Source organism: Ursus americanus, chromosome 14, assembly GCF_024610735.1.
Source record: "Ursus americanus isolate L20-20 chromosome 14, mUrsAme1.1.p, whole genome shotgun sequence".
Classification (NCBI taxonomy): Eukaryota; Metazoa; Chordata; class Mammalia; order Carnivora; family Ursidae; genus Ursus; species Ursus americanus.
This window is the reverse complement of record NC_142140.1, coordinates 58,053,712-58,067,447: the sequence shown is the minus strand read 5'-3', so window position 1 is coordinate 58,067,447 and position 13,736 is coordinate 58,053,712. Positions and strand designations below refer to the sequence as shown.

The 13,736-nt window shown below is 59.4% G+C and overlaps 1 protein-coding gene across 6 annotated transcripts; it reads left to right on the top strand.

Moving 5' to 3' along the window:
* Nucleotides 1–2,001: 2,001 nt before the first annotated feature.
* Nucleotides 2,002–12,270, top strand: TLE6 (TLE family member 6, subcortical maternal complex member). Of its 6 annotated transcripts, XM_045800070.2 has the most exons (17): nt 2,002–2,086; nt 2,657–2,762; nt 3,280–3,338; nt 3,697–3,742; nt 4,797–4,838; nt 8,218–8,280; nt 8,379–8,664; nt 8,764–8,786; nt 9,080–9,140; nt 9,216–9,322; nt 9,419–9,456; nt 10,027–10,279; nt 10,371–10,621; nt 10,913–11,054; nt 11,443–11,593; nt 11,824–11,900; nt 12,058–12,270. In XM_045800070.2, exons 2-17 carry the CDS (start codon nt 2,694–2,696, stop codon nt 12,160–12,162), a joined length of 1,773 nt encoding a protein of 590 aa, XP_045656026.2. In that variant the 5' UTR covers nt 2,002–2,086; nt 2,657–2,693; the 3' UTR covers nt 12,163–12,270. The 6 variants fall into 6 exon arrangements, 5 of the variants coding, with proteins under 5 accessions (XP_045656026.2, XP_087723532.1, XP_045656025.2 ...); XM_087867406.1 differs by having other exon boundaries at nt 8,550–8,664; nt 9,080–9,322; XM_045800069.2 differs by having other exon boundaries at nt 9,080–9,322.
* Nucleotides 12,271–13,736: the final 1,466 nt, after the last annotated feature.

The window sequence follows — 13,736 nt, the reverse complement described above, 5'->3', positions numbered from 1 at the left end:
GGAAATCTTTGCTGCCTCCTCCCCTCTCTGCTGTGCCTTCAGCCCTTCCAGAGGGCTCAGGGACGGCTGTGTCCCTGAGGGCCAGACTGAGGGATGCGGGGAACAGCGAAAGGAAGGACAGGGCCCGCTGTCCCAGCTCCTACCCCGCCCACCTGCGGGCTTCAGCAGGAGAAAGTACGATGGCTCCTGTGACGTGCTTCCGACCTCTGCGTGGACCTAGGGATTCTCCTTCTTCAGGAACCTCAGATCTGTCCTGTCCGCTGGAACTTTCTGCCACGAATCTAGGATGCTAGATTTGCACTGTCCCGTGGGGATGGTCATCCCCACTAAGTGGCTGCTGAGCGATGGACATGCGGACAGTGAGCCTGAGGAACTGAGTTTTTAATTCTATTTCATTTTAATTTGTTTTAAATAGCCACAGGTACCCAGTGGAAACCGTGTGAGACAGACAGCCTTGGATAAACTGGTGTGCCCAGCGACCACGAGAGGAAGAGAGCCAAGCGCACAGAGGGAGGCAATTAGCAGACTGGTCCATAAATAAAATACTCTTCAATTAAGGGCCAGTGGAGGGATCATGGGTGAAAACCTTTTTTTTTTTTTTTTTTTTTTGCGGCTCACACATGGCAGCCCTCACCTTCCCCTCCATAGACCAGCCACAAACCCAAGTTGTGTGTTTACATCATAACCTCTGGGGACCGTGCATCCCAAGATCTGAACCCCCAGTGTGCCCCTCCCCAGACAAAGCACAGAGAGGGGCAAGCGGAGTGTTGTCCCCCACCTCCCCCAAGCCAGCATACCTACCCGGGTGCCCCGGGTGCCCCGTGGCTGGTGCAAGAATGTCTGAGAACCCCATCAGCGGTACCTGAATTTTCAACACAGCAGGACTTACAGCCACTGAGATTACAACAAGATTAGTGCCAATTCTGGAGAAAAATTAAATAAAAAAGGGAGAAGGGCAGTGGTGGTGGTGGAAGTTCATTTTTTAAAAGGGATGTGAGGGGAGGCCTACGGAGGTGGTGACCTCTGAGGAAAGAGGGAGCAAGCCAGGGGCTGTCAGTGGGAGACTATTCCAGGTAGAGGAGGGAATGGTTAGTGCAAAGGCCCTGGGGTGGGCAGGACCACAGCACAGGCACACCTCCTGTAGGCATTGCAAACCCGGCCATAGCACAACTCTAGAATCCCTGACACCCTCCTACAACCCCCACCCCTTATCTTTCTATCATCCCAGGCCTGGAATACCCACCACCCCTTTCTACCCTGGCCTCGAACCTGCAAAAATTGTACCAGCTTCAAGGCCTCCGGAGTTCCTGCTTTTGGTTTATCAGATCCTGGGCTTGAGGGACAGTTGGGAAAATTCACTGACAAAAGTACAGAGCCCAGGCCTTGGTGCCGGATGAAAGGGAGCTGTTAAGTTTTCCCCATTAAAGGGGCAGTTTGAACTGCGTTATTAATACTGAGGGAAAAGCTATTAGCCCCTATCTAAGGATTGGAACAGTGTGAAGGATTCTGCCCTCATTCCCAGCCCCACCCCTAGCCCTAAGCCACTCCGGGGCACCGCTAAAAATGCTCAGGCTTTTCACTAAACAATGCAACTACACGCCGCCCAGCCCCTTCCCAGGTAGCACCCTCTGACCCCAAGCCCCAAGGCCTTCTAAATATCCTCGCCCCAGTCTGGACCCCAAACTGCCTGCGGCTCTGCACGAGGCCCTTCCCCACAGCGGTACCTCAAGGGTTAAGCGAAGGCGCCGCGAGCGCTGATTGACAGCCCGGCCGGCGGCTGGGGCGAGCCGACCAATCAGCGATAGCGGCCGCGGCCCACGTGGGCAACCGGCCTCGCGATTGGCCAGTGCCTGCAGCGGCCGCCCGCGGAGTCCGAGCCCACGTGCAGCTGCTGCTCTTTCATTGATCATCCTCGTGGTGCAGGTGGCGGCGGGGCGGGGCGGGGCCGGGGCGGGCCGGGGCGGGGCCCGACGGGTCAAAGGGCCCCGGGAGGAGGGGAGGTGCCGAGGGGTGTTCATTCTGGGCCTGAACTTGGTTGACCCCCGCGGCTTCCTCCTTGCTGTCCTGGGCCTCCACCCTAAGGGAGGTGAGTAGGCGGGCGGGTCTCCTGGAGGACCCCAGCGTGCCACGGGCTGGGGAGGAGGCTGGAAGGCCGTTGAGGGGGCAGAAGCGAAGCAAAGGAGCTTCGTACCGCAGGAGTGACTGGGGTGGAAAGAGGTCTCTTTCCTCCGGTCTGAGAAATAGCTCCGACTTCACCTGGCCAACTCTTACTCATCCTTCAAAACCCCTTCCCAATGATGTTCACCCATGCTTTAGGAAATTGTCTCAAAATTAAGGTTGAATTTTAGCGTCTTTCCCTGGGGTCGCCCAGCGGTGACAGCTCCTGGCAGGGAGTGTAACTGTTGGCACCATCTCCCCTCTACGTCGTGGAATGACGTCCCTGGGTGGAGCCCACTGTTAGTTGGGGCAGCCGGAGTCACCAGAGTTTGACAAATAACAGGGTATAGGGCATGCGGCGGGGTGCTGGAAGTCAGGGAGGGGGCTGGGGGTCCTGGACTGGGTCCTGGAGGGAGGCAGGGGTGGGGTGGGGTTGGTTCTGTCCCTGACTGCCTGGCCTTCTGCCCTTGGGACCTGCCATCTCTCCTTGTTATTTTAGAGTCCTTGGCTTTACTCCTTGGGCCTCCTTCCTGAAGATGACCTCTTGGGGCCATCTCAGCCCGAGGAAGCACCCTCCAAGGATGAGGAGGCCTCCAGGAACTCCGGTGAGGAGGGTATTAACCCCTATGGGGAGAGGGAAGAGCCTGGAAGCTGGGCTCAAACCTCACTCTCCTGTTCCTGATGGAGGGACAGGGCAGGTGGCCAGGCCTTTTGGCCGGGGGCTCTAACCCATCATACTACTGACAGGTGCCAAGGCACTTTCTTTTTAAATTAAACTTGCTTCTCATCACCCAGGTGATAAAACACATGACTACATCATCCCTGGTTAATATTTTACAAGCAGAAGCCCCTCTCCTCCAGAGATGGCCCTTTTCAAGAGTTGAGGCCGGGGTGGGCAAACGTTCTCTCTCACGGTCTCTCCAGAGAATCTGTATTTGAGACTTTAGGTCAAGAGGCAAAATGGAAGGTACTCGGTGGAGACTGAAGTAACCAGAGAGAGCAGATCGCCTTCAGGCATCAGGAGGTCCCAGCGCACCCCCTGGGGGGCTGATTGGAGATGTGACCCGAGGGTGGGAGAGTGGGAGGCTGGGCTTTGTCCACAGCCTCCTGTGACCTTCCCAGGCTCCTTCTGAACTGAACTATCGGGGTGTTCTGGATCAGCTCCGGCAGGAGTTCCCCAGGTGAGGATGACTCTCGGGCCAGAGGTCCCACGGTGGCCCATGGAGGGAGGGAGAGCGTCCCCTGGGGTCTGAGGGGGTGGGGGCACAGAAGCCCTGGCCCAAAAGATGGATCTGGGAACCCGAAGCAAAAGGAAAACCACCAGTACCAATCCTGGCCTTCATTTAAATTTTCGAGTTGTCCTTGTTTAGCGTGAATTTACTTGCATGGATTATAGGTTGAAAAACACGGCACTAAGATGACATCTCTGATGCCACCTTGGGGTGGCTCCTTGGGGGGGGGGCACTGGCCAGGCCCGGCGGGGGCGGGGCTGGTTCCAGGGAGGGGTCTTGAGGGCTCTGCTGGGTTTTCTTCCCCCAGGTTCCCCCCTCACCTGGCAGCCCAGGTGGAGAGCGTGTATTCCGAGGTGAGCCACACCAGGCAGTCCTGGGCAGCCCCCAGACGGCCTCGAGGGGCTGTTTCCTTTGGCCTCAGGAGCCGGGTTTGGGGACACCCTCTCCTCCACTTGTTTCTGCTTCCTTTGGGCAAGGGAGCGCACCCATGCAGGCCAGCCTCTTCAAAAGCATTTTTCCTCATGAATACTAACCTTGCTGCAAAAGTTAGAAATTCCATATTTACAGGAAACGTTTCTGTGGCTGACAGCTCATCATTGAGGGACAGGTAACAGGAGTCCCTGCTTGTGAGCAGCGTACGTGCTAGTGTGGTGCTGTCTTCTAGAACTTTCTGCGGTGACGGGAATGTTCTGTACCAACAGTGCCCAATATGGCACCCGCCAGCCACGTGTGGCTATTGAGAACTTGTAAAGAACTGAATTTTTAACTTGATTAAATTTAAATAGTCACACTTGACTACTGGCTAGCTCCATGGACAGGGCACCCCTAGGGGGAAGAGAGAGACGAGTCAGTAGAGAAACGAGATTCACAAAATTTAACTTCTATAAAGAAAACAGAAGATGATGGATACACATGAGTAAAGATTTTGAGCTAGAATAGTCAGGAAGGGCTTTTTGGAAGAAGTGATGTTCACCAGGAGATAGGGAAGTTAAAAAGGTTCCACCATCCCTGAGAGAGCAAGGAAGGGTGGGCATTCCAGGCAGAGGGCACAGCCTGTGCAAAGGCCCTGGGGCAGGACTGGGCTTGGTCTGTTGGAGGAATGAGTGAGGAGGCCTGTGTGGCTGGAGCAGTGGGAGAAGGGGAGGGTAGGGAGGGGAGGGGGCAGGTGTGTAGGGCCTTCTGGTTATGGGGAGTCTTGGAACTTCACATCAAGCATGAAATCCAAGGGTCTTCCTAATTAGCTGCCACTCTGTGGTGGGTGGTATCCTATTTGATGAGTCTAGTGACCAGAGAGGTCGAGCAGCTCGTCCAGGGTCACACAGTCAGGGAGAAGTGCACACAGCGTTTGATTCCTCCCTCGGCCACCGCCCGCCACCACCCGGTGCAATCCCTGCTCTTGCCTTGCAGATCCAGAAGCTCCGGCAGGGTCTCCAGGAACACCACCAGCAGGTGAGTGAGTAGCCAGGAGCTGGGCCGTGGCTGCCGCTCCTCAAAAGGCAGGAAGAACATAGGGAGAGAGGCCATGCGGGGGCCAGGTTGTGGGGGCCCTTGTGGGCACGGCGGGGAGGGCTTTTACCCTGAAGGAGGTGGGAGCCCTGGAGGGCTGTGGGTGGGGGTGGGACCTGACCTGGGATCCCCCAGGGAGCAGTGGATCTCCCCCCACCCCAAACACACACACCTTCCGGATGCGTCTCCCACCCTCCTGGAGGCTCTTCCTTCCTGGCCCGCTCTGCATGGCTCAGAGGAGGCCAGAGGCCTTTCCAGCACGTTGCAGGTCAGCTGCTTCCGCTATGAAGGGCCTGTTATGTGCCAGACGCACCTGGATTACGGCCTTCCATGTGTCTGAGCATTCTCGAGGGCCTGGATCACACGTGAGCCGGGGAGGTGGGGGGGCAGGTCTGCACGGGGCCCAGGCTCCCAGCACAGGGCGCCTTGCCCAGGCTGAAGCACGTCTTGCACTCCTGCCTGTCCTCCCACCACCTGGCCCCTTTCTCCTGGGTGCCGGCAGGGCTCTCTGCCTGTGCCAGATGTGCCTGGCAGAAGGCCAGGGCCGTGTCTGCAACTCAGCGGGGCCCGGGGTGGGCAGCGTGGGGAACTGGGAGAGACGGATCCAGAGTGAGGGGGGCCAGGAAGCAACCAGAACACGGTTATTCATTCAACAGATATTTATCCATCAGGTTCTTGCCAAGTGCTGTCGTAGGCGCCAGGGAAATCGCAGAGAAGGACACAGACAAACCTGTGCCTTGGGGTGGCGGGAGCTTGGTAAACAGAAGTGTCAGATGGTGAGGGCTGGTCGAGGTGCAGGGATGGACGAGAGCAGCTCAAGGGGATACGAGGGAAGGGGTGAGAGTGGGCCGGCTTGCTGAGGTGACATTTGAGCAAACTCTTGAAGGAGATCGGAGAGGGAGTACAGCTGTCCGGGGTGGGAGGAACAGAATAGACAGGGCACTGCTCATGCAAAGGTCCTGGGGCAAGACAGTGGCTAGTGTGTTGGAGGCACAGAGGAGGCCCCCTGGTTGGAGAGTGAGGAGGGGAGGGCAGGGAGGGGACAGGGCAGGTCCTGTGGCATCTTGGGGGCCCTGGAGAGGACTTGGGCTTTTCTACCAGGGAAGTGGGAGCCCTGGAGGGTTGGGGGGGAGGGGGACAATGGCGACAATGGGACCTGACTCCTGCTCACGGGCGCCCTCTAGAGGAGAGACTCTGGGGGCAGGGCGGGAGAAGGGGCTATCCGGGCGGGTCACTTAGACTGGTGGTGAGAACCAATCAGATTGCGGATTCGGGGGTGATCCTGACATAAGGATGTGGGGGCGGGGGTCTTGCCCCAAATAGCTGCTGTTCAACCCAGGGGCCTTGCTGGCCCTGGAGTCCCGCCGAGATTCCCCACTGTCCTCTCCCCTCGGCCTGGCTCCTTGTTTTCCCAGCCTCCCTGTTGTGCATTAAAAATCCCGAGCCGCCGCCGCCCAGCCAGCTCTCGCTCTCCCCAGGGAGGGCCGGCTAGCAGGCAGGAGGGAGCAGCGCTTTTCATGCTGACTGCATTCAAGTGCCAGTAAATTGCGCATTAACGAGCCGGGGCGCACTGGGAAGGCTCCCCTGGGTCTGTGCTGCTGGGAGGCCCAGCTGGGGAACCCATCACCGGCTGCCCCAGGAGGCGCCCCGAGCTGTGGGCTCAGAGAGGGGGTCCCGCTGCCTGGCCCCTCCCTTGCCATTCTGCCTGCCTGACCAGGCTGCCGACTGAAGCAGGTAAACACTGCCCGGCCCCTGTTCCTCCGGACCTGGGCAAATTGGCTTTGCTTCTCAGGGCCTCTGTTTTCTCATCTGCAGAATGGGAATGCCAGTCGTTCCCGGGACTGACTGCAGTTGGCACTCATGCTGCATTGCTTTAGTCATTCTTTCTTCGTGAATCAGAATGTTTTCCCCAGGACTGGGGAGTTGGCCTTGGGCCAGACAACTCTGGGGAGCTTCTTGGGGTCCACCAGGGAGGGGTGTGCATCCATGAGGCCCAAGGGCACTGCTGGGCATGTAGACCAAAGACCTGTCTTCTCCGGTGGCCACAGGACACATGTGGTTATTTAAACTGAAGCTGACCTTAAAACAAGTGCTGGACAGGCACACGAAGCTAGCAGCTACTGCTTTAGGCCTAGAATGTTCTCGCTCTCCCTAAAGATAGATGCACACAGGCACGTTCCCATCGAGCGCCTTATCAGACCCAGAAGCTGGGTCTCCCCATTCTGAATTTCTGGAAACACTGGCCCGGAGGCTCCCGTCTCACCGGGGCTGCCCTCGGCCTGGACACCGGGCTTGCGCTAGGGACCCGTTCTTGGCGTCTGTGCCACTCGCCTGACGTGGCTGTTGAGCCCTTACGTGGGACTGACTGGAGCCATTGCATTTTTAACCGGACTTCACTTTATATTTAATAGCTGTCTGCGGCCGGTCGCTGCCGGGCCGGGCCGCGCCATCTCGAGGAAGGAGCATGTTTCCTAAAAGGACAGGCAGGTGCCTGCTGGTCAGGGGGAGAAGGGAACTTAGAGCCCTCGGGCCCTTCCCGGCCCGTGGAAACTGTTCACTCGGACTGAGAATTGCTGGTCGTCACGTGGCCTGATTTTTAAGTATAAAATAACGTGAGGTGACTGGCCCATGGGGGTCCCCTAGTGTCCTGCTGCCCACCCTCCTCCCCGAGAGCTAATCACCGGGGTCTGAGTACCTTCCCCGCACAGAGGAACTTACCAACGAATTTGCTCCTTGAGGCCGTTTTAAGCAGAATGGTGTTGAGGCTTTAGTTTTTTCTTTCTTTCTTTGTTTCTTTCTTTCTTTTTCTTTCTTTCTGTTTTATTTATTTGAGAACATGAGGGGCAGAGGGAGAGGAAGAAGCCGACTCCCCGCTGAGCAGGGAGCCCAATGCGGGGGGGGGGGGGGGCTGGAGCCCAGGACCCTGAGATCATGACCTGAGCCAAAGGCAGACGCTTCACTGCTTCACTGACTGAGCCCCCCACGTGCCCCAAGGCTTTAGTTTTCAAACAACCTAAGAAAAGCACCTGGGAGGGGAACCTAGCTCAGACCCTACTTTCTACCACTTGATGATGATGACGGGCCTTCAGGGTCAGGCTGCGGCGTTCTGGGTACAAATGGGTACAAAGAACTTGCTTTACGCTCTGTCTAGTGGGGAGGGCCCTGCATTATCATGAATCTACCCCAAAACCTTCAAGGCAGGCCGGATATCCCCATTTCGCACCTGGGAAGCTGGTTTGCAGGACGAGACCTGCACCCAGGCTGTCTGATGACAAAGGCTTAGCTGGGATGTGTCCTCCCCCGCCCCCTCCGTCCCATCTAGGCCGAGAACTTCCTGCGGACCATGGAGACCTGGAGCCGACCTCTGGGCTTCCCGCCGGGGGAGGTGGGTACCTGGGCCCTGGAGGAAGGGGGGACCGGCCCAGACCACAGGGCAGCCTGCGCCTGGCAGTGCACACAAGCCCGGGCTCTTCTGGTAAGCAGGCCGACCCGGACTCCTGGGCGCCAGCTAGCCCCGAGGCTTCCCCGCACCCAGCAGCCAAGACCTCACAGCCCTCTGGGCTCCGGGGGCCCCCCTTCGAAGATGTCCTGGCTGCAAGGTCCTCAGACTGGCTCAGGCAGCTCTCCAGAGCCGACGCTGCCCCCGTCCCCCAGCCGGACACACAGCCCTCCTGGGACTCTGAGCCCCGGTTCTGGCAGGGTGTTCTCACCGAGCAGCTCTGGCAGATCTTTGTGGGGACCCACAAGAAGGACCAGCCACGACGCAGGAGTGAGTCTCCCTGGGGGTGGGGGATGGGGGTGGCCTGGGGATGGGGGCGCAGCAATGGTGAATCATGTTGTTCTACTTGCTCCCCCTCCGATGTCCCAGCGACAGGACAGTCACCGGGCCCGGTGAGTAACTGTGGCACCTGGAGGGGTGGGCTTCTGGCTGGTGGTTAGCTCAGGCGGGCTCTCAGGTCGGGGTGTCCGGGTTCCTATGGGGTCAGTCTGCGTCTTCCGTCCTCAGCCCCGAATGCCCTTAGAGGACTCGTTAACCCCAAGACTGCAGCTGCACCCGAGATAGGACTTGGGCTGTTAATGAGGCTTGTCTGCACTGCCTGGGCCTCCCCAAGGTTCTCTGGATCTGAGACTGACCCTGGGCAGGTCCTTTGGTCTGAACTGATCGCCCCAATTCCCATGGGCAGGAGAGCCAGGACCCAGGACCACACGCCTTGGGACTGGAACCACATAGCGAAGACACTCTGGGTAATCCCGGCGCAGGGGGGGCAGCCTGCCCTGAGGAGCCCACACCTGCCACTCACCTGTCTTATCTCCATCCAGTGCCCAGCCCACTCGTGCCCTCCCCCAGCTCCCCCGAGGGCTCCCAAGAAGGGAGCACAGAGCCAGGCCCTGAAGCAGAGGGGATGCTCTCCCCCAGTGTGGCCCAGGTGAGGCCCCGTCCCGAGCAGCAGCCTCCGTGAAGGCTGAGAGGGCTGGGGCAGAGGGAGCTGACGTGGCTCCGCGTGACCCTCCTCCCACCGCAGGAACCTGCTGGGAGAGCCTCTCCGTTCCTGAAGCCCATGTAAGTCTCCATGTTGTCCCTCTCGTCTGTACCTCCATCCCTGGCAGAGGGGGACCAGGGGTGTGGGTGTGTCTTCCCCCTCCCCCCACCACCCTGCTACTGTGCTCAGTGACCAGAGCTGAGGGGCCTGTTACAATCAGGTCAGCATTGCTGTCTCTCCCCACATAACTGGCTCTGGGTTCCAGGGATCTGGGGAAAGACCTCCCATGGAAGGAGGGTGTTAGAGCTAGATATAGATAGTCCCAAGCTTGTGGTCTGAGGCTGGGAGAGCACGGAGGGGGACGAGAAGGCTTTCCTGGAGGGAAGGGGCATAATGGTTAGGATCTTGATGGATGAGTAGGAGTTTGCTGGATGGGGCAAAGCATTCCAGGTGGAAGGGAGTGATGTTTGGTTCTAGGAGAGGGAGAATCCTCGAGCAGCCCCTTAGGGGAAGCCCGTGTAGTAGGGAAACCAGGCCTGAGTGAGAACCTCCCCCATCTGAAGAATGAAGCTCCTCGGGGTTGATGGGGGCCCCCTGCAGGCAGAGAGGCTCACAGGTAGGCCAGTGACCCCAAGGCCTCCCCTCCCAAGATGCTGGGACCCTGAGGACTTCGAGGACATGTGGAAGAGACCAGATGCCTTGCCCTGGCAGTCCAAGAAGGCAGCCATCCCACATGGAGCAGAGAAGACATGGACGCTAAAGCATGGGGAGCCGGTGCTGGCCACGGCTGTCAGCAGCTTCACGCGACACGCGTTCACCTGTGGCCGGGGTGGCGTCAAAGTGTGGAGCCTGGTCGGCCAGGGGCTGGAGGACCGGTATCCTGAGAGCCACCTGTCTGTACAGGTGGGGGAGGGGCTGGCTCGGGGGCGGGGCTCGTGGGAGCAGGAAGAGCTCCGCGGGGGAGGACGGTCACCTGCATCTGTGCCCCCCCCAGACCCGCCAGGCCTACCTGAGCACCTGCCTGCTGTCCCCGACCAGCACGACCCTGCTGACGGGCGGCCACAACCTGGCCAGCGTGAGCGTGTGGGACCTGACTGCGCCCTCCCTGCGCATGAGCCACGAGCTGCCCTGTGCAGGCCTCACATGCCAGGCCCTGGCCTCCGGCCCCGAGGACACCCTGGCCTTCGCTGGCTTCACGGACGGCACAGTCAGGGTCTGGGACCTGCGGGACCAGAGAGTTGTCAGGTGAGGCCCAGGGCTGGGTGGGCTCATCCTGACAGCCCCTTCTCACCTCAGGGCTGGAGCAGGGATCCAGCAGTCCTGAGGCTAAAAGCCCCTTGACTGCTTAAATTTGCATTTGAGAGTATCGGAGGCCTGGGTTCCGATATGGCTGGGTTTCTTCAAAGCCCAGTCATGGTACTTGTTGTCAGCCTCAGTTTCCCCATCTGTCACCTGGGTGTGATTGGCTGGTGGTATTTCTGGGGCTCGGGCTCAGAGTCTCAGCGCTGACCCCTTCCCCATACCCCTTCTGGCCAGGGACCTGCTGGGCCCCCCGAATGGAGCCAAGAGCATTGCTATCAAAGACCAGAACATCTGGACGGGGGGACTGGACACCTGCCTGCGGTGCTGGGACCTGAGGAGCCCTGGGAAGCCCCTGGAATACCAATTCGAGTCTCAGGTGTGCAGGCTGGGATGGGCCTTGGGCTAGAGAAGGAGCTGGATGTTGGGGGAGGGGGATAGTGGGACCTCACGTGTGAGCGGTGCTGACAGAAATAGGGTTATGAGAAACATCCTCCCCCCAGGCCCCAATAACTTCGGACGCTTTCATACTCTGTATCGGGCGCTCGTAGCCCCATTTAGTTGCTGCAATATCCCTTAAGGTAGAGAGCACTAACCCACTTTACAGATGAGCAGACTGAGGCCCGGAGGTGTGAAGTTGCTTGTCAGGGCCTTGAAGCCAGGAAGTGGGCAGGAGGTCAGCTCCTAGGGTGGGTCCCTGTGCCCCTGACCATGCCCCAGGCCAGGCTGGGACCTGACCGGCCTCTTCCCTGCCACCCACTCCCCAGATAATGAGCCTGTCCCCGAGTCCCCAGGAGGATTGGGTGCTGGTGGGCACAGCCAATGGCCAACAGTGGCTGCAGTCCACCCAAGGGGGCCAGAAGCACATGGTGGGCTGTAAGGATAGCACCATCATGGGTCTCAAGTTCTCTCCACTTGGTGAGTGGCCAGGAGGGGGTAGGGGAGTTCCCTGTGGCCCCCAGCCTCCCACAGGGTCCTGTTCCCCCCTTCCTGACCATCCCCCATCGCCCTTCATCGGCAGAAAGCACTCAGTGAGCTCTCCATGGGGGCATGAGAGAGTGGGGTGCTACCTCTGTGCCCCAGGTCCCCGGGGGCCCTGCCCTCAGCTGCCAGATTTCCCATGACCCGGTCCCTCCCTCCCCTCCCAGGCCAGTGGTGGGTGAGCGTTGGGCTGGATGACCCGGTCAGCATCTACAGCATGCCCGCGGGGACCGTGGTGTTCCAGGTACCACCGTGGGCCAGGCACGGGGCAGGGGCCGTCCTCAGCTCCGGGTGCTGAGTGCAGGGGTCCTGAGAGGGATCAGGCTTGAAATGATGGGCAGAGGGTAGGGGCGGGGGTGGGCGAGCTCCCCTCAGCTCATACTGGCCCTCCACCTTCCCAGGTACCCGAGACCTCCTCTGTCCTGTGCTGTGATGTGTCCCCCAACAGCCGCCTGATGGTCACGGGGTCCAAGGACCATGCGTCGGTGTACCAGATCACCTACTGACGGTGGCACGTTCGTCCTGACTCGGGGCCCTTTTGTCGTCCTTTTCCCCCAACAAGGTGGAGGGGTTTCTTTCCCATCCCACATGTAGTAAAGCAATTGGAAAAAGCAGAGGGGGTCTGTGCTGCGTCCTTTCCTGCCCCCACCTATCTTGTAGACGTTTGGAAGGACTTGGACCAGCTGGTCTCCCAGCATCGAGTCCACATGCAGAGAATCTCATCAGAGCCACTGACCCCCACCCCACTGGAGTGGGGATGGGGTCCTCCACCCTTCCCAAGACACCTGGTGCATCTCACCTGGGGGTGAGCCCAACCCCGGGGGGCACATGGCAACATCTGTGGACATTAGTGGTCATCATGACTTTGGGGGGGGGTGCCTGGCATCAAGCTAATGGGGGCCAGGGATGCCACTTGGCCCCCCAGTGCCTGGGACGCCCCCACAGAGAGTGATGGGTCCTGGCAGTGGCAGTGCCCTGCGGGGAGAGGGTAGTTGACACAGTAGCTGGTTGGCTGGCTTCTCGTCCACCCTCTCCTGCGAGGGGGCTCTCACGACACCCTCGCTCACCCTGTCCCTCCAGGATAAGCGTCCCAGATGATGCCAGCGGGGCTGCTTTCCTTACCCAGAGAATTATCCTCTCCCCAAAAAGTGCCTCCAAAACTCCACGGGGGTGTGACTTGTTTTCCCCGGCACCCCGCCATCTCCACCACGGGGGTTTCAGCAGCATCCCGGCTTCACCCCCAGCCCCGCCACAGCCGCCCATGGGAGCTTCCAGAACACAGACCTGATTCTATGGCCCTGCCCCGGGCTGGCACCCCTTCCATAGGCTCTCTCTGCTTCAGCCTGGGCTGGAGGCCTTGTTCTCCCTGGAGCTGAGGAGTACCCTGCCTGCCTGGTTTCCACCTGGCCAAGCTCCTCACCTCTGAGCCTTTGCACATGCTGTTCCCTCTGTACCCACAGTCTTGCGTGACCACCCTGCCCCCAAGCAAATGACTGTTTCTCCTGTTAGCTCTCAGTTTACCGTCCTCTCCCCTGGGACTGTGGTGTTTGCTTAGCACCTTAGGGTGGGCCCAGGCATCGCCATGCACCAGGCTCTCAGGAATTTTCCGTGGGTCTCAAAGGCAAGCACCCCAGAGAGCTATGTGCTCCACTATATTCCCCAACCCTTTGTATGTGGGCAGCGTCTTGGGATGATTCTGTCCAAAGGGCTGGTGGTAAAACAGACCCACGCAGCTCCGGGGCCGAGCACGGGAAGCCTGTGTGACTTCCTCTCCCCTGCGACGTCAGACCCTGAAGCGACCTGTGGTCATGGCAGAAACTCCACCATCCTGGAGCCCTGAGTGTCTACTGGGAGCCGAGCCCCCAGCCACATGGACACAAGCGAGCGATCAGCGTCTGTTGTGTTCAGCCACTGAGGTCCGCAGGCTGCGGGTGACATGGCGTCACGTAAGCCGTGCTGCCCCGTGTCACACCTGCTGCTTCCGCCAGACCCGGCGCTATTTCATGCAGGATGAACTCCTTCATCGTCCAGAAAAGGCTAAGAGGCTGAGAGAAGGAAAGCCGCTTCCCTGAGCCGCACA